Below are 23936 nucleotides of genomic sequence, written 5' to 3' on the forward strand. Positions count from 1 at the left end.
AACCCTAACCCTAACCCTAACCCTAACCCTAACCCTAACCCTAACCCTAACATCGTGAGCAAAGATGTCCTTCTGGATTGTCATCTTCAGAAGCTCAGTTAAGAAACTGGTGGTTTCTTTGGCAAGAGGGTTGAGGATGGTCCAGTCCCCCTGCTCTATCCCTAGCCAACTGATACTTTACCCCTAAGACTTTCCATCTTGCACTCATCCTGTGTGGGAAAGGTCCCTTCCCTTAAAAAGATATCCCACTGAATAGCTCTCAATGTCTATCAGCTACTGCCTCCTAGAGAGAGCCTTCCCTCTTCCTGGAAGGTGGCACAGCCTCTCAAATGACCCTCGAGGTGACATACAGGTGAATCAACACTAGAAGCTCATATCACAGGACCTTTAAGAGACTCAGCACCTTAGTCTAATGAGTTGGCATAGCTCAGTAATCAGGATAGCAGAGCTCCAGGTCTCCAAGGAAAGGCCACCTCGGCACTTACCTATGACCAGCTCAGACACCCATAGCCCCTATAGTGTCTACCGTCCCATCCTCTTGAGTATCAGTTACACAAATCTCATGTATACTGTTAGTCCCCAGGCTCCAAAGGCACCATCAGGCCTTACCTCCTGGCCTAACCCCTGTAGTGCTCTGTGTCTCTGAAGAAAAGAAGGGGGGTAATGAAAACAGGCTTACTGAACAGGGTCTCCAGGCGGATCATACAAGCCACAAAGCCGTCAAAATCGATGCCAAGCTTACTACATGCATATCGCATGGCAATGGTCTGTTGCACCTGGTTGTTGAGGGTGAAACCTGATGGCCAAGAGAGACTATGTCATGAGTGGATGGTGCAAAGATCTTCACATTTTCCCGATAGACTCCAAGGGGATGACACCACAGGGGCCCTCCATCAGTCTGTGGAAATCTGTAAAGCAGGACTCCTCTGCCTCTCCCAGGGAGTCTCAGGAGATGCTCTACCAACAAGTCCCTCCACTTTTAGAGAAGTTTCATCAGCCCCTTCCCTAGTCCAACACCGGCCCAGCTACATACCCACTATATGTGAACATAGGAAAGGTGAGGAGGTTTATATCAGTAGACCCAGGCAGAGCCCCACCCTGTAACTTCTATCACTACCTCAGCAACAAGCAGAGCCCTGAACATCCATCCCTCCTTCCTGGTTAGGATGGATCTTCAACAAGACTTTGTTGTCATGCTGGCATCCAGTGTAAGAAAGCTCTTGGGAAAGACCCTTAGCCCCCGCCATCATTAGAAACATGTGCTATTTCCAGTAAACACATCTAGGTCCTAAGACCTCTTCTACAGGACAACTCCTCACCTGCTTTCTTGAGAGCTGTTCTCATCTCATGAGCATCCATGATCCCTACATGGTTGTGGTCCATTTCTTGGTAGATCTCCTGAAGCCACAGAGAAACTCCACATGAGAATAGCATAGCCCCAGAATTGACAGTTCCCTCCAATCTACTCTCTTGAGAGGCCAAGGATACACCCAAGACAGGTTGTATTTCCGTCTCCAAAGAAATTCTGGAACAAATAGATATGGGACTAATGTCTGTATTGTGCTTTGTCTTCTGCATGAGGCTTTCATCATAGAGGTCGGCATTGGTGTCTCTCATTGCCTTTGCCTTCTGGCTCCTTTCTGAACAGTGTACCTAGGTGTGGATGGTTTTGACCAGAGTCTAGAATCTAGAACATCCCAGGAGTGAGTATTATAGAGGGTCATAAGGAAGGAATGGGGCCAGGGCCCAGAGAGATGCCCTCTCCCCAGAGGTAGTTACCAGATACGTTTGGATCTTCAGCCAGAGAGTCTTGAACTCCTCAGGTTGTAGGCTTCCTGTCCCATCACTCTAAGTTTGTTAAAGGTCAACATGGATATGCTCTAAGTCATTAGTGAGTTTCTTTCTTGTGTGAGCTGACATCAGCGCCTTGAGCCCTTAGTAAACCTTCCACATTTGCAGCAAGTCACACAATGGGGTGATGGTGGGAAGCAAACTCAAATTAAGATTAAAAAATTCGGTACTCACTACAGAGGCCAGGGGCGGAGGTAGGAACAAAGAACCACATGGGCCTAAAGCCTCCTACATCAACCCTGATTGGCCTCACACCCTGGGTGACAGCGGCTGCAGCTACACGGTAATATCAGACTCAGATTTCTGCAATTGGTGCAATTACTCATTCAAATCATGATAGTATTGTCAGAATGTCAAAACAACAACAACACAACAACAACAACAACCTATGTATTACAAGCACAAGGTCTTCTCAAAGGCTCTAATAAAACCGAAAGAGAGATATGTGTGCGGGGAAGGCTGTGTGGAACTTCCTGTATCTGACTTACCTTCCTTCATGAGTACTTACTGAGTGCTGAGCTACACATGGGACTTCGGCTCTCCATTGTCCTTACCCTCATGAATTTCAGTCTCTTTTTCACCAATCACAATAAATCTATAAACACCACTGTGTTGTGGGACAGAAACTCCTCCGAGTGTACTGTAGATAGCCAAATGGAAGGCCACTCTATACCCAAGAGGGTAAGGCTCTCTGCCCCAGTCTAGAGCCATGGTTACTGCCAAAGGTCCACATGGTAAAGGCTTAGTCCCCAGAGTGGCACTCTTGGGGAGGTGGTGGAACTTTGACAAGATAGGCCTAGTGGGACACCCCAGGTCACTGGATCCTGAAAAGAATGTTGGACCCTGCCCCTTCCTCTTTCTCTCTCTCTCTCTCCTTCACTTCCTGGCTGTCACAAGGAAAGTTCTTCTTATTCTCACCATTGTGCGTTGCCCCATCAGAGGTCAAAGCAGCCAAAGTCAAGAGCCCGGATAAACCTTTCTATTACTCACCCTTCGGGTACTCTGTTAAAATCAGGCAAGGCTGACCAGCACCCTCATCCTTTCAGAGCGTCCAGCCTCAGGCTGGATCTCTGATCCGTGCTGGATGCTGCCTGGAGCACAGCTGGATGCTGCCTGGAGCACAGCTGGATGCTGCCTGGAGCACAGCTCACTCCCTTACTACAGTGCAGTCTCTGCAGAGCGCTGGGCTCACAGAGATTCCACCCCGAGTGTCAGCACTTTCTATGCTTGCATCTCATTTTACCTCCACAATGGCTGCACAAACTAGATATTTTTATCCCATTCTCGAGAGAAGGACTCTGACAGTCCAAGCATTTAGCTACGGCTCAACATGTATATACCTGATAGGTCATAAATACAGCATTTGAACCTTTGTGTGTTCCAACGTCCAGATAAACCTATTGAGTCAGGGTCTCCATCTCTGAAATGTCAGCAATGGCACTTTCAAGTTTCCACGGCGAGAGAATACTGATGTGCTCTAATACCTGAAACGTGGTGTAGGGTTGATTCCACGGATATGAATCTCCACAGTGGGCAGATTTACATAGGTATACAATATAGACATGGCTGCCATGGAATTGGGAGACTAGAGTGACTGCTAGCATGTGCAGATTTGAGGGGATGTGAGAAAACTGTTCTTAGCCATGTGGTGATGGCTACACAGCTTCAAATCTAGCAGAAGCCACGGAATAAACTGTACATCCCGACTATGCATATTTTTGACATATGAACTACATCTTAATAGACTTGACATTTTTCTAAGTCTGCAAGGGTATTGCCACTGCACACAGAGATTTAAGCACGACTTCATACTGGGGCAAAGGCTCTGAAAGAAGGCAGAGTCATCATGCGGCCACAGGAGACTCGACATCACTAGAACAAACGGTGGGTAACTTTGACAAAATCTGAGTCTGAGCTGAAATCAATAGAAAGCTTTGATGAGGGTGGCCCTGGAACCAAGCTCTATCCACAGCAGAGTGAATCAAAGTTAGTCGTCCGTGACCATCTGCTAACCACACACCCATGGAAGGACACAAGGGCAGAAAGTTTCCATCACAATGCGGCTAGGGGGCACGTGGAGCTCTGGGGTCACTGGACAGCACCGCCTATCCTTCACTGAGAACTTGTGCAAAGATTGACACACACTCGACTACCACAACTCTCTGCACAAACCCTGCTATGTGCAAATGAAGGTTACGCTTACTGACTTTCTTGAAGCTGATAAAGGGGTCTGTATCGAGGTTGCCAGATCTCATCCTTAATAAGGCCCTGAGAACTGAGGAGGACTCTCTAGCCTAAAGGATTCACCTTCACAACCAGTATATGGAGAATGGCTACCTGGATGTATCCCTTAAATGTCACATATATTTTTTTCTGTTTTAAAGACTCCTCTAACCTTTTTCCAGGAAGGAGGGAGTGTAGAGGAGGGAATAAGAAAGGAGACATATTTACTATTTCCTTTCTATCCAGGCAAAGCTTGAGGAAATGCTAACGAGTCATCAGTACCCTGCACCTTCTACAGAAAGTCTCTGACATGTAGACCACGCCCTTCCTCCACTCATCAGATAAACTCCCACCTGCTTATAATAGATTGAGTGTTTGTGTCCCCCAAATCTGTGTGTTGAAATCTAGTTCAAGTATGAGGGTATCAGGAAAATGGGACCTCTGGTAAGTAACTGGGTCACAAAGAGGACCCCTTTGTGAATGTAGCTGAACTGTTATAAAAGGTAATCCCAGGGAAATCCCCTACCACCTGGTGAAGTTACAGCCGGGACCCAGAGACAAGATATCACTAGACAAAGTCTGTACATCTTGGTCTTAGGTTTCCAGCACATCGAACTGTAAGAAATGTCTACTATCTATAAGCTACACAGTTTAAGGTCTTGTGTAACACTATTCTGGCAAACTCTGAAAAGACTATCCTTCAATAGGGGATGAGGGTTAAGTCAGATCAGAGAGAACAAATGGGTTTTATCTTGTATCATAATCCTAAACTATCAGTAGTGGATATCCATGGGCCATGCTAAGTGTCTGAAAGAAAATCATACAGTGATGGGGAGATGGGGGTAGCTGAGGAAGGTCTGGGTGAGGATGGGGAGTAGAATGGATTTAGCAGATGGGGACACACAACATAGTGTGGAGGATGAAGGAGACTTGTTATCTCCAAGTTCCACAATTTTAGACCAGGCACTCAAATGTGGAATATTCTGTTGTTGTTGTTGTTGTTGTTGTTGTTGTTGTTGTTGTTGTTTATGGATAAGTGGGAGATAGTTCCAGGTATGGTGAAGACAATCACAGAAAACAAAATGGTACATTTTTCTTTAAAACTCAAACACAGTTCCTGACAGATGCTCAGTAAATGCATCTCCTTTCTCATTTTCTCCCCTGAGTTTCCCCTTCCTTCTTAGAAAAAAGTAGAGGAGTCTTTAAATCAGAAAAAAAGGATGTGACAATTCAAAAGATACATCCAGCAGGCTGATCATTTCTCTGCAAGTGTTGATGTTGAATCCGTCAAATTTCATGTCTGTTCCTAAATATTTAAAAAGAAAAGAAGCTGGGAGTCAGGAGTGTTTAATAGACCAGGAAAATAAATAACCTAGACAGTCAGAGACCATCAAAGAGAGTACAGTTTCCATGGAAAAGGTGAGAGCACCTTGGGTGGCATGAGACAGACACCCCAGCCTTCTGGTACCCTGGGATATAGTACTGACCAGCCTTGGCACTGTGCTTCAAGCTGTGGACCTCAGATTTGGTACCCATGGATTTACATTTGTAAGAGTTGGTTTCCTGCATCATATGATGATGCTACTTGCCACCAGAATTGGTTGAGCATTGCAGTAAGGTAAGTGCTTTGTTACCAGGATATTGCTGTAAGCCCATCCTCTACTCCATCCTACCCTCCATCCTCGCCCCAGCCTCTCTGGGATCTCCCCATCACTATATGATCTATTCTTGGGAATAATTCCACTTGGCAGATGTTATCATCATCATCTTCATTTTGTAACCAGGGAAGCTGAAGCCCAGAGAGCTTATACAGTTTGCTCAAAACCATTGACCTGTAAGGGAACAGAGCTGGGATTTAAATATAGACCACCTGGCTCCATAGTCACGACACATACCGGCTCAATGAAGTAGCCGTTGTTAACTCACAGGCATCTCTCTGGGGCTGCAGACATCTCTGCTCTCTACTCTCGCCTGTTAAAAACCATGTAGCCCTCTACTCCACTCTGTTCCAAGCCACAGAAGGAGCAAAAGCAGAGCAGAGTGTTGAAGGGCAGAGCTCTAAGACCTAGGACACTGCCTATCTCTGTGCTAGCATGAGAGCCCATCACCCAACCAGCTGAAGGACTTAACCCTGGACATGCCTGGACCAGAACAGAAGGTGGCTGACTCCATGCTGGCTCCAATGGCACAGAGGCATGGAATGGCAGTGCAACTACCCTCCTTGGGAGACAGTTTGACACGTGGGAAGTCCCCAAGGCTTGCAGAAGTCTGAAGCTTTGAACAACTGAGTATTGGCAAGAACAGTCAGAATCACCCTCCTACCTGTATCCCCATCCCAAAGAAGCATGGTAGGGGATTTTTGGGCAGCATTAATTTTGTTGGAAAGGTGTCACATAAATCAAACACAGCCCAGCTTCTTTTCTCTCAGGACTTGCAAATAATTGCATTTGATATCAAGATTCTTGGTCCTGCAGGGTCTGGTTGCTTCCCAGTGTGACTCTCACTTCTCCCAGTGCCACCTCGTCCCAGCCTCTCCTATCTGCTACGTGCCACCTCGTTGCACAGATTTGGAATCTATAGGTCAGAGGCAGCCTGAACCCCTTCTCTCTTCCCTGGGATACTTCTGGCCAATCTCTGGCCTTCCCTCAGCCCCACCTGACACCTCTCTTGGATGCTGACAGACTTCCTGACTTCCTGATAGGCTCCAGGGGAGAACTCACGTTTAGAAAGCACTCCATTCAGTACCTTCTTGAGCTGATGAGCACTGATCTCAGAATCCTACAAAGAGCCCAAGTGTGAAATGTTTCAGACCCAATAAGCTGTTTCTTGGCATCCAATTAGAGCTCCCTCCCCACCAAGACTCCAGGTCCACCAGCCCCTTGATTCTTCAAAGCATATGTTGTCTTTAGAAACTCAACTTCTGTTTCCTCTGAGGGCAGGGTGCAGGAGGGTTAGTGGGGAAGAGGAGAGATGGATGGTACAGCTTGGCACCTAACTCCACAGAAGGCTGCCAGCCTCACCTGTGTTTTAGGGGCTTGCTTGGTTGGTTGGAGAACAGAGTGTGACAAGTAGTGACAGTGGGAACTTGCACTGATGTCCCACACACCCTACGTGCCGCATCGTTTAATCTTCAACAAAGCTGCATTCATACTACAGCTAAGGAGCTGTGATTGTAGAAATTGTCAGTCAACACACACACACACACACTGTCATGTATCATTGAACTATAATGACTTGGGGTTCACAGACACCACATGCCAGATTTCCCACATATGTGGGCTGCCATTGTGTGTAGGAACACATTTTAGGCTGGGATTCAGACTCAGGGACTGAAGCAGCCCATGTGTGTTTAATGTGAACTCTGAACCAGAGAGAAGATGCATGCTTTACCTCCCAGATGGAAGATGGGCCTCATGAAGGAAGAGGAACAAAGGGTGTGGTAGAAGCAATAGGCTGTGAACTGGGTTCCAGTCTGGACTCTGCCCACTGTCTGCACTGTGGCCTCCTATACTTCCCAGGACAGGCCCTAGCATTGGAAAGGTGAGACTAAAACTTCACAAAGCTGTGTCTTTGGATAGCCTCCTCAGGGCATAAGGTGGTCAGTTTTAGTGTAATACCAGGGACCTCTCTAGAAAGCCACTGGATAGAATGATTCAGCCATCTCCCAGTAAAGAAATGGGATGCTTAGAGTCCATACTGGACCTTGGCTGTAACCTCATGAGGCCTTGTGACCTTGGACTAGCTCCTCCTGAACCCTCTGTCACTTTTCTAGCAAGGGTGTGGATGGTGACATGTGTTCAGGCCCTTTCTCTATCGCAAGAGAGAAGAGACAAGCTTGGGAAGAAATTTACCTAAAACTCAGTGTTTCTTCTCTGGTGTTTTGAATGTACTAAATAAAACCTGCCCTCTGGGAGCTGAGGGAACAAGCCTCTGCAATACTGGCCTGAGCAACTGGGTAAAGCAAACTGATGTATCCTATGCTTGTAGGTTTGCTTTGCTTTGTTACAAAGGTTTTTCTTCTGGTATAATTTATGTTTTTCCATTATTCCCCCCAAACCCCCCTCTCTCTGACAGAGGATTCACCATATATTCTAGGCTATCTTCGAACTCCCAGATCATGCAATCTTCCAGCCTCGGCCTCCCAATTTCTTGGGATGACAGACCACTGTGCTAGGCTTCCGTTCCATTCTTAAGTCCAGAAAGTTTGTTGGTGTTTCAATGGGATAGCATGCGCCGGTGAGGAAGAAAGTGTTTCTCGGGATCTTTTTAGCACTTCATGGCCCATCAAGGGTCCTCAATCACTATGGGGCCAATAAGGACACACTGGATCCTGGGTGGGCTCAGACTTATGACAAGGACTATAAGACCAGGACAAAGTGAGCCCTGGACAGCTGAGCAGAGGGAGAAGAATGGGAAACAGCTGTGCATACCCTGAGCACAGTCACAGTCATACACACACCCAAACAGGCTCAGATTCCACACGGCAAGCACTGCAGGTCTCCCAAGTCAGTGGGCCCGGCTGTGTCTGTAATCCCAGGGCAGGTTAACTGAGTGACCTCCTGCTGCTGCTGGTCAATTCCCCCTCTAAAGGCTATTGATTTAGAGAGGTCACACTGCCCTGGCTTTCTACTCAGAGGCACCGTCTGAAGGGACCAATTTACAAACTGAAAGGCTTTTGACAAGACCCAGAGATTGGGCACTTCCATTTTCTCAAGTCAGTCAACACAGGAAGAAAAGTGGCCTCTGGACAATAGTTATTCTCTCCCTCCCAGAAACACAGGGAAAGTCTGCTGGCATCAGGCTGTCCGTCCTGTACTCCTGTAGACCCAAGGGAGTGCAGACAAGCATGACCTGAGCCTTCCACTGCCCAGCTGAGAGGCACCTGCCCTCTACTCACCTTGTCCACAAAATCCTCAAACAGGCTCCAGAAATGCTCATCTTTGACATCCATGTCACAGGGATGTGGCTGAAAGGGAGGGTATTGATGAAGTTAAAGCAGGAACTGTGGCATGAGCTATGGAGAATCCCATTTGTATCTATGGTGAGCCTGTCTGTACTGGGCCAGGCTTTGGGTTAAGTAGGAACATGTGGGGTTATGAAAAATGTCCCTCATAGTCTCAGGCACTTGAACTCTTGTTTCCTAGTTGATGGCGCTAACTGGGGAGGCTTAGGAGGTGTGGCCTTGATGGAGGGAGGATGTCACTGGAGGTAGACTTTGATATTAAAACCCTCACACCACGTGTGCTTCGATCTCTCTGCTTTGATGTGCATTTAAGGACGCCAGCTCTCAGCTTCCTGCCCTTGCTGCCATGCCTGTTATTTGATGTCATGCCTCCCTACCTTGATGGACTGTATCCTCTGGAACCACGAGCAAAAGTAAATCACTTACAAGTTGCCTTGGTTTCAGTGTCTTAGCATAGTGGCAGAAAAGCAACCAATACAGGAGGAGCCACGCAGAGGATCCGGCAGGGTGCCATACCAGGTCCAGAGCTCCTCTCTGAGTCCTACAACCCCAATGTCTTCTTTTAAGACTTATTTTAATGTTATCTATCTATATGTGTGGAGGAATATGTGCATATGAGTGCAGGTGTCCATAGAGGCCAGAGGTATTGGCTACCCAGGAGCTGGAATTACAGGCTGTTATGATCTATCCTACCTAGGTGCTGGGAACCACATCTGGGTCCTCTGCAAGAGCGATATACACTCTCAGCTGATGAAGCATCATCTCTCCATGCCCCTGAGCCTTAAATGATTTGTTTCAACCCTGAATCACTTTCAGAGAACAATAAGACAGACACAGGGAAAACTCAGTGTGAGTATGGAGGATATCCTAGGACTTTCCCAGCAAACGCATAGGAATCAGAAGTTCAGAAATCATATGAAAAAATGTTTGGCTGTTTATATGTGCTTTCCTAGCTCTCATAGAGGGGGTGGGGGTGGGGAGAGAGAGACAGAGAGAGAGAGAGACAGACAGAGACGAAGACAGAGAGGGAGACAGAGGGAGACAGAGACAGACAGAGACAGAGAAAGAAAGAGGGAGGAGGGGGCTACAGAAGGGGAAGGAGAGGGATAGGGAGAAAGAAAGGGAGAGAGAGGGAAGGAGGGAGGAAGGAGAGAGAGAGGAGGGAGGTTGAGGGGCAGAGCCTAGCAGATTATAACGGGACTGGAACTGAACTCCTGCTTGGCTGCTCACTGGAGCCTGTCTGCACGCTGGGCATCCACTTTCTAATGCTAATATTAAACTACCTCAGGCTGTTTCATGGGTCATTTTTAAATCAGACGAAAGCTAATGTATGCCAGTCCTTCAAAAATTACAAACCATTCAATGAACACCTCTGACCAAATACATTCAAAATGGTCTCGCGCTGTCATCGAAAGGAAGAATGAAAAAGAGAAAGCTTCCCAGCTAGCCTAAAGAGTTTCCAGGAAGCAAAGCCATTCCTAAGATGAGTACACAAAGCCCAGGATAGCCTAATGTTGCTGTAATTGTAAGTTACAGTCGTAGGAATGGTATTCTTCTTACTTACTGCCTGGAGGCATATTAAATAAATTACCTCACTTAGTGGGACCATGCTGTGAGGTCGTCTCATTACTTTACTATTCACAAATGGGGAAAAAGAGAATTAAGTCACATCATGGAAAGAGGGGACCAGAAAGATAGTAAGAGCCAGAGGTGAGGGAGGATTATCGAAAAGTGGTGTCTTCTAGAGGGAGGTGAAGGAGAATTACCGAAAAGTGGTTTCTTCTAGATGCGAGAAGACGGATACATCCACAAACTCACAGTACCTATACTGTAGTTACCTATACAAACCTGCACAAGATGGAGCCTGTCAGCTTGCCAGCGAGTGTAGGTGAGAGAAGTGTGAGACCTGTCCCTGACTGAGGAGGAGCAGGTGATGGTTGCTGATTCGGGGGAGGGGCGATTTTCTTCCTCTGTGTAGCCATGGTAGATTGCTCATGCTTTAATGAATGGCCCTGTTCCCATCTTGTATGGGCAGCACTGATTGTATTCAGTGGGTTATGAAGGTGGGGGAGGAGAAGAAGGAGGAGGAGAAAGGAAGAGAAGGAGGAAGAGGAGGAAAAAGAAATTAAGGCCGGGAGGTGGTGGTGCACGCCTTTAATCCCAGCACTTGGGAGGCAGAGGCAGGCAGATTTCTGAGTTCGAGGCCAGCCTGGTCTACAGAGTAAGTTCCAGGACAGCCAAGGCTATACAGAAAAACCCTGTCTTGAAAAACAAAACAAAAAAAAAAGAAAAAGAAAAGAAATTGAGATGAAGTTGGGGGAGGTTGGAGAGGAGGAATAGATGGGGATATAATCTAAATATGCTAAAAATACAGAATCAACACACACACAGAGTGTCAGGCCAAGCCCGCATCGCTAACAAGTGATGGAATCAAGATTCAAACCCCTCTCTGGCCTTCTCTACCATCCTATGTGTGATGACCAGAGATTGTCGAAAGAATGAACAGCCCACGACTTGTACACTCGTCTTGGAAGGCAGGAGACTTCCTGTCTCCTACATCCTATTCTCTCAGCCTCCAGGGCTGTTTACCCACCTCTTCCAGGGGCTACTGACTCATATCAGCACACACAAAATGCATAAACCCAAAACCATGCATGTGATCTTTACAAGAAAAACAGTAATGCATGTCACCCGTATGATTTAAAGGCTTTTTCAGGAGTGAAAAATGTTATGTTGTTCACATGATGCACTGTAAAATCTAGTGGTGAACCCATGGATTCAAAATAGGGAACACTGTTCTATTATTCTGGGGAGAAAAGGTATGAAGCTGCATTTTAAATGGAGAGATCAAAGGCCACCTGTGCTATATAGCAATCCAGGGTATGCATCCAGACAAATGCTGTCTGCAGCAGGCAGTTTACCAACGGGGAGGAGCCGTGCCACTGGATGTGGGAACTTTGGTACATAAGAAATGGGAAGGATCTACAATGACAAAGTACCTCAGATTTGTTCATTCACTCACCTGGTGCAAATTGGAGACTGCCCTGGGTCTATCAATAAATACAGTGGTGAACAAGATCTGCCCTTCTCTCAAACAACATGTTTCTGGAGGAGTGTCTACAGCCCCGGGAGAAACACTTGGCAATAAGGTGGCAGCCAGCCAAAGGCAAGGATGGAGTCTCCTGTTACTAAATTGGGTGCTGATGTCATCTTAGCAGCCCTGATCAAAGGCACACATCTGAGTTCTGAGAGTGGCCGGTTCATAGTGTACCTCCTTCACTCCAAGCAAGGCAGTCAGGCCCTTTGAATATCTAGATGCCGGTAACTTGGAGGTGAAGATGCAGGAATTCTGGAAGGCCAAGGCTGTATCTTCCTATCTTCTGTTAAGTCCTGAGTTCAACCAGATACTACCACTGTAGTGTGTGTGTTGTGCATGCATGGGTATTGTGTGGGTATGTGCTGCGTATGTGTGTGGTATGTACAAATGCATATGAGTAGTGTGTGTGGCATAAGTCTGGTTTATGTGTGCATTATACATGCAGGGTATGTGTAGTTCTGTGATAGAGTATACAGCACATGTCCATGGTATGTATATGGAAGTGTGTAGTCTGTATTGTGGGTATGTGTGAGTAGTATATATGTGTGACATATTTTATGATCTGCATGTGGTAAATAGTATGCCTTTTGTGATATGTGTAGGATAGGTATATAGTATCCATGTATGGTGTATGTATGTGGTGGTTATGTGGTGTGTGTAGTATATAGTAAGCATGTGTGATGTATGTGGTGTGTTTTGTGGTGGTATAGTATGCATGTGTGGTATGTTTTATGGTAGGGACCTGGTGAAGTATGGTGAATGTGTATGCCCGCGTACACACGTGTGTATAAAGTTTGGTGTGTACAGTGTGTGGTATGTATATGTTGTGACAGAAGTAGTCACAGTGAGAAACAAAGTCAGAGCTTCTGTGAATCCGAATATTCTGAAGTCCTAGGCCTTAGAATCCCAGACTCCCAGATGGTTCCATTGCCACACCCTGGAGACTGCGGAAGGCTCTCTGCCTGAAGGCTAGCATGTTACGAAGCTACAGGCCAAATGAACTGTAATCAAGGAAGGAGGGTATAATCTGATCACAGACTGCCAAGGCAGACCCACGGCCAGAAGAGACTCCGTGTTACTCTGGGGCTTTGGAAAACCCTAAGACCATGGGAGATGGAGACAGGGAGCCCCTGTGATGACCAGGATTTAACTTCTGCCAGCTTGGTTCAGTAGGGGTGTGAGTTTGATTTAGCAGAAATCAAACGAGACTTGTAATGCAGCAGAGTCCACACCAACACACTATGGCTCCTCCAGCATTCCTGTGCCCCAGTGAGGACAATAAGACTCTTGGGAGTAACGAGGCTGAGCTACCATCTGCAACTAGAGCTCAGTCACCAAGAGCACAGCCCAGAAAAGGCTGATGCTGCAGAGAGGTGGGTACCAAGAGAGCTACAGGCCCTGGGCGCAGTCACACTGAATAGAGACTAACTAGTAAGATTAAACAGATGATGGGCATTTCCTGCCAGACAAACTCATCCCCAGCCCCAAGCATATAAATCCTCAGGTGCCACGTTCCTATTCAACTGTAGAGACACGAACTTACACATTTGATTATTTCCAATAACAGAGCATGTCTGTCCCAGCGCTGCTCACCAGGATGACTCAGCCACTAGAGGGCGCTTTGAGCAGCAGCTACATACAGATGCTCAGTCCATTTGGGTGGACAGCAGAGTGTACCTGGATTTGTGTCATGTGAAGACATTCTCCACCCCTGGGTCCTGTCCCATGGAACAGAAAGACACCACACACACACACACACACACACACACACACACACACACACACACAACATACCCACACACACATGCATGCGCACATTCATGGACACCATGTGGGAAGGACAAAAAATTGAACTCATACTTCAAACCCTGCACATTTCTCTGTGTATATGCATACACACATGTGCATGTTCATGAGTATGAGTGCATATGGAGGGTACATGTATACATGTGTGATGTATGATGTGGTGTGTGTGTGTGTGTGTGTCTGTGTGTGTAGACTAGTGGACAGCCTCTGGTATCATTCCTTAGACACTATAGTACAATGTCCCACAGAAATAAAATGCTACCATTTTTAATATATAAAGAACTCTGTCAAATCAACAAGAAACTTAAATGTCTGCTATGCAGTAGTGTACGAGTTTGGCACAATAAGATGGCATACCTCATGTGGGTTTCCAGCTACAGTGTCCCCGATTTCCCTGAAATCCAGACAGAAATGAGTTAAACATGAAAAAGAAAGTTCAGATACTGGTTGGATCCTTTCAGGGAGAATTTCTTCTTATGGGGGGTTGATTTCACAATCACGATTCTCAGTTTCTGTTTTTTAGAACACTGCGTGGCTGAATCCCTAAAAGAAATCCTTCCCTTTTACTGCCCCAACCCACAACCCACCCTGAAGTTTCATGAGACAAGGGGCTCACTGGTCTCCCATGGATTCTACAATACTGAACGTACTGAGCTGTGTCCCCGTTTACCCCAGTGACTATTCTTCTCTCTTCTGAAAAGTTCACTGCTGAAGGCTCTGCTGGCCTCATGGAAACCTGAAGTCAGAGGGCTGGGTACACAGCACGGGATATGCAGTATGTGTGTGCTGTGTGCTCAGGATCTGTGGCATGTATGTGTGGATGGTGTACATGGTATGTGGGACATGGGATATGTATATAGTTTCTATGCATCTACGTGAATATACGTCTCTGTGTGCGACGTATAGTGATTAAGCATAGCATATTTAAGTTATGTATTAGTGGTATGTGTGCATAGTGTGGTATGTGATATCGAAATGTATGGTGTGTGTTATGTATGTATATAATGTATGGCATATGTGTATGTCATATGTTGTGTGTATAAGATGTGATATATAATATATACCTATGTGGTTTGTGTGTTGCATGCTTATGTTATATATTTGATGCATGTATTGTGTGTGTACATAATATACGTGGTACACGGGGCTGGTAAGATAGCTCAGCGGTTAAGAACACTGACTGCTCTTCCAGAGGTCATGAGTTCAAATCCCAGCAACCACATGGTGGCTCACAACCATCTGTAATGATATATGATGCCCTCTTGTGGGGTGTCTGAAGACAGCTACAGTGTATTTACATATAATAAATAAAAGTTAAAAAAATACATGGTATGCATGCTGTACATATGTATATGTTTATAGCACATACATGGTATGTATACATATATAACGTAGGATGTGTTTGGTGGTACACATTTAGCACATATGTCATATATATGTCTAGTGTATATGACACACACATATATAGTATGTAGGTTATGTGTACTGTATAGAATTGATGTGTATGGTATGTGTACAAAGTATGTGTGTACTGTGTGCACAGCCGTAGCCCAGATCCCATCAGCCTCTGCTAGATGGTAGAACAGCTGGTCAGCAGGATGCTGGTGGTGCCCTTTCTCTTCTTCACTTTCTGAATGAGGAAATTCCCAGTCCTGTAGAGCAAAGTGGAGGCAGCAGGGGGCCCACCTGGGGAAGGTCCCAGGAAGTGCTATGCTTTTCAAACTTCCTTTAGAAGCATCAACAAAGATCCTGGGGCAGGTCATTTAGCAATGAGTTCCTCCCAATGCTGCACTGGGCCCTAACTCAGAAAACACCCTCCCCACCCCGTGTGCTCGACAAAGTAGACGCACAAAGCCTTGGCCTTCTTCTCTGAGAACACCCTCAAGCAGAAGTCACCATCTTTGAAGGGCTCGAAGGTGGATGGCACCACCAGGTACTGTCCTGGGGGAAGTCGGACCCTGCTGGACACCTCCCGAAGGTTCATGTAGGTGCTGGAGCAGGTTGAGGGCTGGCGGCCCAGGAAGAAGTCCCGGCCCAGGTGTGTGTTCGTGTGATTCTCCAGCTGCACAAAGCAATGGGCAGAGTCAGTTCCTTCTCGGAGTTCAACTCCACCCTGTCAAGTTAGGGATTGTCTGCTGTACCTAATGTGTAAGCATCAGGAGGCTTTTGGTTCAGTCATGAGCTAGCTCACTGTGTCTCAACCATCCAGTGGACTTGCGGTGTCTGCTGGCTGCCAAGCCCGATGAGGCTGTGGCCTTAGCTGTATGACTTGAGCCAGTCTTTCAACCATCTAAGGCCTCCCTTTAAGTGAAGAGTGGAACTCTGGGTGTCTAGTGTGGGCTTTGTATATTTCTCCTCATGATTCCAGCAGCAAGCATCTGCAGCTGTCTCTACAAGAACAGCATGGAATCTCAGTCCAGCTGGTCCTTAAACAAAGGGCACCATGAAGTGACGAAAGTGACCAGACTCTGAAGAAGACAGAGGAGACAGCTATCCAGGCCTGATTCTGGGTCCCTCCTAGCCTCCTGGGGGTCAGGACTCTTCTACAGACAGAATAAGACACTCCCATGGATTTTGTTGTGAGGAGTGGGGAGGCTGCTTCTGTGCGACAGAGGCTAATTACTGACTGCGGAGTGCTCTAAAAACACAGGTGCCAGTGTTGTTAGCGATATAATTATCCTCCCCAGGGCCCTCTAGCCTTACAATCAATCTTTTTATGATGCCCATGACAGAGGCAGGTGAAGGCAAGCTGCAAGAGCTGAAACACACACCCACCCACACACACACACACACACAGTAGTCAGTGTCCATGCATGCTCACCAGACCCTCCCCAGATCTCAGTTCTGATGATCAGGGGAGAAAAAAAGGCCCACCTGTCCCTCTGTCATTGCCCTGGCTGGGACTCCTCAGGGATCCTCTCAGGTGACAACTAGGCCAGCCACGGTGCTGGGATTCCCTCTGAAAATGTTTACACCCTAGACACAAGAGTGCTGGGACCATACCAGCAGAGCCACAGCCAACATCTGAGTGTAACAAGCTTAATGGCATTCTTGTTATCTCTGATGGAGATGAAGGAGGAAAGAGTCCGAAGAAAGAAGGAGCTGTCCGTGCAGATAGGCAGCTGACTATAACCTGGGCTTGGCTAGGAAAGGCAAATGGAGTTTTGGGAAGAATCCAAGGGTGGAACCAAAGAATCCTTGTTTAGGAGACCAGAGTGGGACCTGGAGCCACTGAGGCAAGAGCCTGGTTTCTTTTGTGCTACTGGAGACCCCATCCAGTTAGGTGTCAAGGGTCTCTGGCCTTCACATCACCCCTTGATGTGACTCAGCCAGCAATGGCAGTATGGGCGTCAAGCAGGTTCAACTGAGGATGAATCTCAAAGTGTGAGAGTAAGGTCAGTAGATGAATCCTGCAGAGTGGGGCGTGTGCAACTCATTAGGGCCACCCCGGACCCAGAGCCTGATGTTATAGATGTGAGGCCAGATGGTCAGTGCTTTAACAATCCCTCCGGGGACTCTGAGATAAGTTCAAGCTTTATCAGAAGACTCCATGACACTTGCAGATCACACCAAGGGCACTGTTGATGCCCCTGGGAAAGTTCTACATGCACACATAGGACCCCATACCCATATTGATGGAGCAAATCTGATGGGAATCATGGTTAAGTATACTTAACTCAGGTTTGATTTCCATTGTTTTCTAGTAGTTAAAGTGATGCACCAGACCACCCACCCTGGCTGTCTCCTCCATGATAAATGGCGTGCATCTGTGATCCAAGGGCAGGACAGACCTGTAGTCTGCAATCTGGGAACACAGCCTGGGCCCAAGAGTATGAAACTGGGCCTTGTTGGTCTACCTACTCTCCTGGTCATGCTGAGAACCTGGGAGAGGAGAGGAGGCTGCTAATGGCACACACCAGTGCATAATTAATGCAATTAATCCAGATCAAAGCCCAACCATGGCTCACTTGGGAGTCAAGTTTATAAACTTGCAATGCCTGTACTTTCCTGACCCAGAGATGCTGCTATGATTTTCTGGAATGTCGTCTGTACACTAAGACTTTTAAGAGTCCCTAGGCTGCAGCTGAGATGATCTTGGGCCAGCACACTCTGGGTTGGGATCTTGCTTTGTGCTGTCTGTACCATCTTGTGGGGCCATGCCCCACAGGAATGTTTCCAGGTTCCTACCTTCTGAGATGGGTGGTCCAAGGTGAACAAGACCCAGAAGGTCAGAGGAGATCTCAAACCGTAAAGACGATATTGATAGGACTCCCTAAGCTATCTGTGAGTCACTGAGGACCATGGAACAAGCCAGAGCAGAGAGGGTGAACTTGGCACTTCCCTTTCTAGTTAGACATCAGGGCATCGTTTCTATTGGCCAGACAAGAAGGATCCCACAGTATGCTGTAATCACCTTATTCAGACCAAGCCACCATGCACACAGGGGCAAGGATCACCCTTGCACTCTTCCCAAAGGGCCTAGCAGGACTTCAGCTTGTTTTCACCAGCTCTCATGGCTACCAGACCTCATGGCTCACCAGACCCTGAGAATATTCACAAGAGAGCCTGTTTCCATGGCAGAGAGGAGCCAAAGGCAGGGATGCTCTTTCTTACCAAATGAATTCCACCTCTGTCCAGGCAATACTCACGTACCTCCTTAGGAATCTGCATGGCAAAAAAAAACAAAACAAAAATAAAAATAAAAACAACAACAAAAACAAAAACAAACAAGAACAGGTCGCCTGAGAGCTCAAGCCCCCCCCCCCCCGCCTTGTGCATCGCCCCCTACATCTTTCAGACAGACCAAACACAGGGAGGGAGTTCCTGCTGAAATGAAGGGTGGCGAGCATTTGTGAACTGGGAAGTGATTGGTGGATTCGAAGCTGTACGCAGACTGCTGAGTCCTGGAAACCTGGGGCTGGGTTTGACCTTTGACTTTGTTTACTAATTGTGTAATCTACCAGGATCTCCCAAATGTTTCAAAAGTAATAACATTTGAGCTTAAATTGGATTCAAAGTAGTCCAAGAGACTTTCTATCCTTGCCTGCCAGATCAAGGAAGTTAGCGGGAAAGAAAATTCCACTCAACTTGAAGTCGTAAATGATCCTGTCTTTGGCCATAGCAACCCAAACTGGCCCTATAGTAGGCTCCTCCAGGATTTTTAAATTGGAACTAAGAAGCCCCTTCCTTTATGTTAGTGACATTGAGCAGTGCAGAAAGCTAGACAGGAGGATGGTGCTAGCGTTAGAGGAAGGGATGCGGAGACAAAGCATCCCCGTAGCCTCTGACTCCCTCATCCTCTGACTTATCCAAGCATCCTCTCTGACCTTTGCTTTGCCTACGTGAGATGCTGAATTCTTTCTCACTAACTAGCTCAGCTGCAGCTCTGGGGGAAACCAAAGACATCAACTATGGAGATGAGCTCTCAGACCCAGAGAGGGAACCCTGCTATGCCCAGTGTTCCTGTGCCAGGCTAGAAAAGAGGACCCCAATCCTCCTGTGTCCACCTTCTGCTGCTGCTGCTGCTGCTGCTGCTGCTGCTGCTGCTGCTCCTGCTGCTGCTGCTGCTACACAGGCTGTTTGAACCAAAAGAGCACACTGGTGCCTTGGGCCTGTTCTGCAACTGCCTTCCACTCTGAGGGAAAGTGAGAACTATCTGGCAGCCTCTCAGCAGAACTGCAGTGGTCAGGGGACACTGGCACTCCTCTAGTTTAAAGTTTAAAACACAATCAGCTGCACCGAGGCCTCGCTAACCCTGCTAGGAACTTTCCTAATTCCCTTGGCCAGCTTTCCCTCAACAACCTAGATGCTTCTGGCAATAAGCTTTGAGTCCACCTGGCCCTGAGTCTCCCAGCCAGATAGGAACACCCATTGCCCACACAGAGAGCAGCCATCTGTGAAATGCAAGATCTTGACTGGGTGGTGGGAGAAGGGCTCTTTATCCTTCAGGGCTGCCTGGCAGCTTCTCAACTGGCTACAGGTTTTCAACTTCAGGCTAGAGTCCAGTTTCAGGCAGTGACAGCCATTTAAACAGTAACACAGGGGTGAGAATGTGATATTCCTAGCTAGCCAAGCTCCTCCACACATCCAAGCTGCTCTCTGTAGCCCAGCTACTCCCTATACCCCAGATGTTCCCCTCATGTAAGCTGCTCCCCTCACCTAGGCTGCTCCCTACATTCATCTCCTAGTTTGATTTAAAACCCAGTCTGCCCATAGATTCTAAGCTCTAAATTATATGCCTCCAGTGACAAGAAGTGAGGCAACAGATCACATACCCTGGAGTATCTTATAAGCAGCTATAATTTGATACATGAAACTGATATGCTGTGTGTATTACTTATTGATGCAAATGCCACACCACACGCAGCTATTGAGAAAGATGGCTTTGTTGCTCTGGCACAATGAGAGGGGCCTGAAGGATAAAGCACTGGCCACCATCCCTGAGTGGCTCACCCTGTAACCGCTCCAGCCAGCTGTCAGGTCTCTAGCACTGTCACTAAGTTTTAAGCTATCAGGGAGCACATGGCATCCCTTTAGGCTAGAATGTTCTCTCTTCTCCACCTTTGAATCTTTTAAAGACCTGATCAAAGTCTCCTCAGCATGAAGCTGAGGAGCCCAGACTGTTGTGGTGGAAACCACCAACACGGATGCCTCCTGCCTGTTGTCAGCTGAGTGCATTGGGTTTCTCATTCCAGATTGTGAGCACCCTGAGGACAGGAACTGTGAGTGGTGTGCAGTCCCTCAGGGTCCGAGCTTCTAACTCTGCACATGGCACAGAGTAGGTGCTCAGGCAAGTCTGCCATACTGGGGTGCATCCAAGATGAGATGGATGGATGTGGACTGAGCTGTTATCTCTGTGAGCACTGAGGATGGGGTCGCAGTATCTATGTCTAGACAGGGCTAGAAGAGCTGAGAGAAAAGGGGTTTGGCTACTTTCAATTCTTTTCTCTTGCAATTAAGGAGCAATTCTTTTCCAACCCATGGCAAGGGTGAGAGCACCCACACCTGAAACCCTGTTGGGAGCCGACTCCTAACAGAAAGCGGCTATCATCTTTGCAGCCATCTCGAGCCATATACCCTGAAAAGACACTTGTTTTCAACAGCCCGCAACAGCTGAGCACACTCTGATAAACATCTTGTTTTTCTCACATATCTTGTTTTGTTGTTTAGTGCCCCCAACTATAAAACACATGTGGTAGCCACGCTGCAAGGCACGTGACATAGTGCCTTCAGCTGTGTTCCCCTGCTTGTCCACAAGGACAAGACACGTGGTAAAGCGTATAAATACCCAAGATTTTTCCTTTCACTAAAGAGGGAGACTTGATCATACCCTCTGTCTTGTCTCCAGTCTTCACATCTCTTGCCCCTCCATCCCCACTCTCTCTCTTTCTAGACCCTGACCCACAGACCAGAACAACAGCTCAAGCCAGGACAAAGTGACCCCCGAACGTACAACAGAACGGGTCAGGACAGAACCCTAAGCTTAGGAATCGGATCAGTGGCACTGGAGGCTGATGGTATGAACTTGGCAACTGAATTTTTTTTCTTGTTATAAATTTTATTACAATATTTTATATTACAAATGCTTATTTTATGTGCATTAATTTATACTAAGACATTGAGCCTCCCAGCTGCTCTGGGTTTTCTAATTAGAACTGCTTTTTTTGTTGTTGTTTTTTTTAACCAAGAAATTCATTTATAATAAAACCATACCAAACAAACAAGAGTCCCCATAGGATGCTTTATATGGAGTCTTTGCCTGGGTTAAGGCATAGACTACAGCGTGGTCTTAGCTGGAATGTCAAGACCTGAAGCCTTGATTTACCGTATCAGGGAGACAAAGTCCACAGAGGGGTAGTCACTGGAAAAGCCTGGTATCCTGAAAGAGAGTCCGAAGCCTGAGACAAGAGCCAGCTGTGTTCCTCAATCCAGAGACCCTGGGACCAAAAGGGCTAGGTGTGTCTCTTACCTAAGCTGGTGGCTATGAGTTCCTAGTGACTTCCTATGGTAGGAAGAAGGAACTTTATACATTTGGTTTCTTTATCCAGCCATCTTTCCCTACTCTGGAATGTGTATTATTGCTCAGATGTCTTTCGCCTTCATGTTCTGAGCTCCTGTGCCCTGAGACACCTCTTCTCGGATAAGAGTCTAATATGCACATTTACACTGAGTTCTCACTGATCAGCACTGTGTAGTGAATTGTGTATCTCAGTGTTAACAGACAAAATTCTAGCCACAGGGATGAATAACTATAAAACTCAAGCCTCAGTAAGAGTTTCAGAAATATAAGGAAGCAAAGACAACACCTTATTGAAAGAATTTGAACAATGAGAAAGATGTACTCCAGTTACTGACCAGAATATCCCCATCAAAGACATCAGTATACTGTGACAGAGAAACTTGACTTAGCGATACCTGGTAGACAGCATAGCCTATGCTGAGCATGCCCTGGCCAATTCTCTTCTGACGTCTGCGATTCTTCTGCATCAGACCCAGCAACACAGTACAGCAGGGATTACTGGTGCCCTCCTCCTGGTCCTCATCCACTTCATCCAAATGGATTTTAAACTGGGGATTGGTCCAGTAAGTGGCTGGAAGTTGTGCAGTGATGGTGGTCCAACAGGGGTGAGAAAAAAAAAGAGGCAAGAACCTCTATCATCCCAGTGAAAGAATAACACTGGCCAGACTGCCTGGCATAACTGGAAATCCATCCTCCCACCTCCCTGACACATCCCACAGGTAGACACTTAGAACATCTGTCTTATCAGCTAAATCAGCCTACTGGATTGGATACTAGCCCAGAACCATCTGAGTGGCCAGTATCTTGAGCTGCTCTGGACTGTACCGGGAAGCAATATCTTGCCTTCCTGGAAGTCTTTCATTTCTTCCTGTTCTTACCTAAAGACTCCACCTGGAAGGAGCTGGTGGATGAGGAAGAACCAAAGAAGCCTCTGCCTGATAGTTTGAAAGCCTTCTCGCCATCATGTGCTCCACCAAGCTCAGGAGAAGCTCCTGCTTTGGTTTCAACCCATGAGACCCTGAGACCTACCCTCTGCCCCTTTGCTCAAGAACCCTCCCAAGGTGTTCAGTCTTGCAGCCTGCTGATGAGACACACGCCCTTCCAAACAAGCCATTTAATAATGTAAGAGAAAACACAGTGTCATTAAGTATGCCTGACTCACCACCTATAGATACCTAAAAAGATGCCTTCTAGAGGTAGGGACATGGCTCAGCGGCTAAGGGGGCTGGCTGTGCAAACAAGAGGACCTGAGTTGAGATCCTAGCACCATGCCAAATGCTGTGGCTATGACTGACTGTAAACCCAGTGTTGTTGGGGAATAGAAACAAGGATTGCTGACCCTGCTGGGATAGCTCCAGGTTCAGTGAAAAACCCTGTCTCAAAGGCGTAAGGGACAAAGGGTGATAGAACAGGGTGCAGATTGAACTGGGAAGACACCTGACATCTTCTGCAAGTGTACACACACAGAGATGTACAAGCCAACACCCCATGCACACACATGATGCCTTTATTCAGAGACAGTTTTTGGAAAAGTTCACTCAACTTAGTATCTACCCAAGCTAGGCATGGAGAAATCTAAGTGATCAGCCATAGACACACAACAGTTCTATGGTGGAGTTGAATTCAGAGTATAACTGAAGAAGACAGGCCTGGTGCATCTCACCATGCTTGGTGTTCAATTGCAACAGAGAGTTGGGGAGGACTGCTTGTTTTAGGATGAGGAGGGATTGTGGGTGTTTTTACAATCTCTATACAGTGGTACAACACTATAAAACACCATAGCAGTCTCATATGGCCAACGCACATTCTTTATTTTTTTCCCCTAACAGCGAGAGTACTTATTCAGCTCCTCCTTCCCAGAACCTCCATTTCTAGGTATTTCTTTTTTCACTCAAGGCTCAGGTGTACATAGATTTTAAGATCAGGTGTCTGTGGATTCCAGGGGAGACAGAAAATTCAGTAATCTTCTGTACTTA

The 23936-nt window shown here is 46.9% G+C and overlaps 1 protein-coding gene across 1 annotated transcript in view; it reads right to left on the reverse strand.

Moving 5' to 3' along the window:
• Window positions 1–23936, reverse strand: part of Capn8 (calpain 8) — a 70495-nt gene that overhangs the window by 2391 nt on the left and 44168 nt on the right. The window contains exons 12-21 of the mRNA XM_028781812.1: window positions 22356–22531; window positions 18594–18605; window positions 15791–16002; window positions 14298–14334; window positions 8972–9040; window positions 6795–6852; window positions 5316–5380; window positions 1780–1848; window positions 1320–1398; window positions 680–796 (exon numbers count right to left, since the gene is read on the reverse strand). Of these exons, the coding sequence (XP_028637645.1) occupies window positions 680–796; window positions 1320–1398; window positions 1780–1848; window positions 5316–5380; window positions 6795–6852; window positions 8972–9040; window positions 14298–14334; window positions 15791–16002; window positions 18594–18605; window positions 22356–22531 (894 nt within the window). The remainder of the gene's footprint in view (window positions 1–679; window positions 797–1319; window positions 1399–1779; window positions 1849–5315; window positions 5381–6794; window positions 6853–8971; window positions 9041–14297; window positions 14335–15790; window positions 16003–18593; window positions 18606–22355; window positions 22532–23936) is intronic.

This window comes from Grammomys surdaster, unplaced genomic scaffold, assembly GCF_004785775.1.
Source record: "Grammomys surdaster isolate TR1022 unplaced genomic scaffold, NIH_TR_1.0 554, whole genome shotgun sequence".
In the NCBI taxonomy this organism is placed as follows: Eukaryota; Metazoa; Chordata; class Mammalia; order Rodentia; family Muridae; genus Grammomys; species Grammomys surdaster.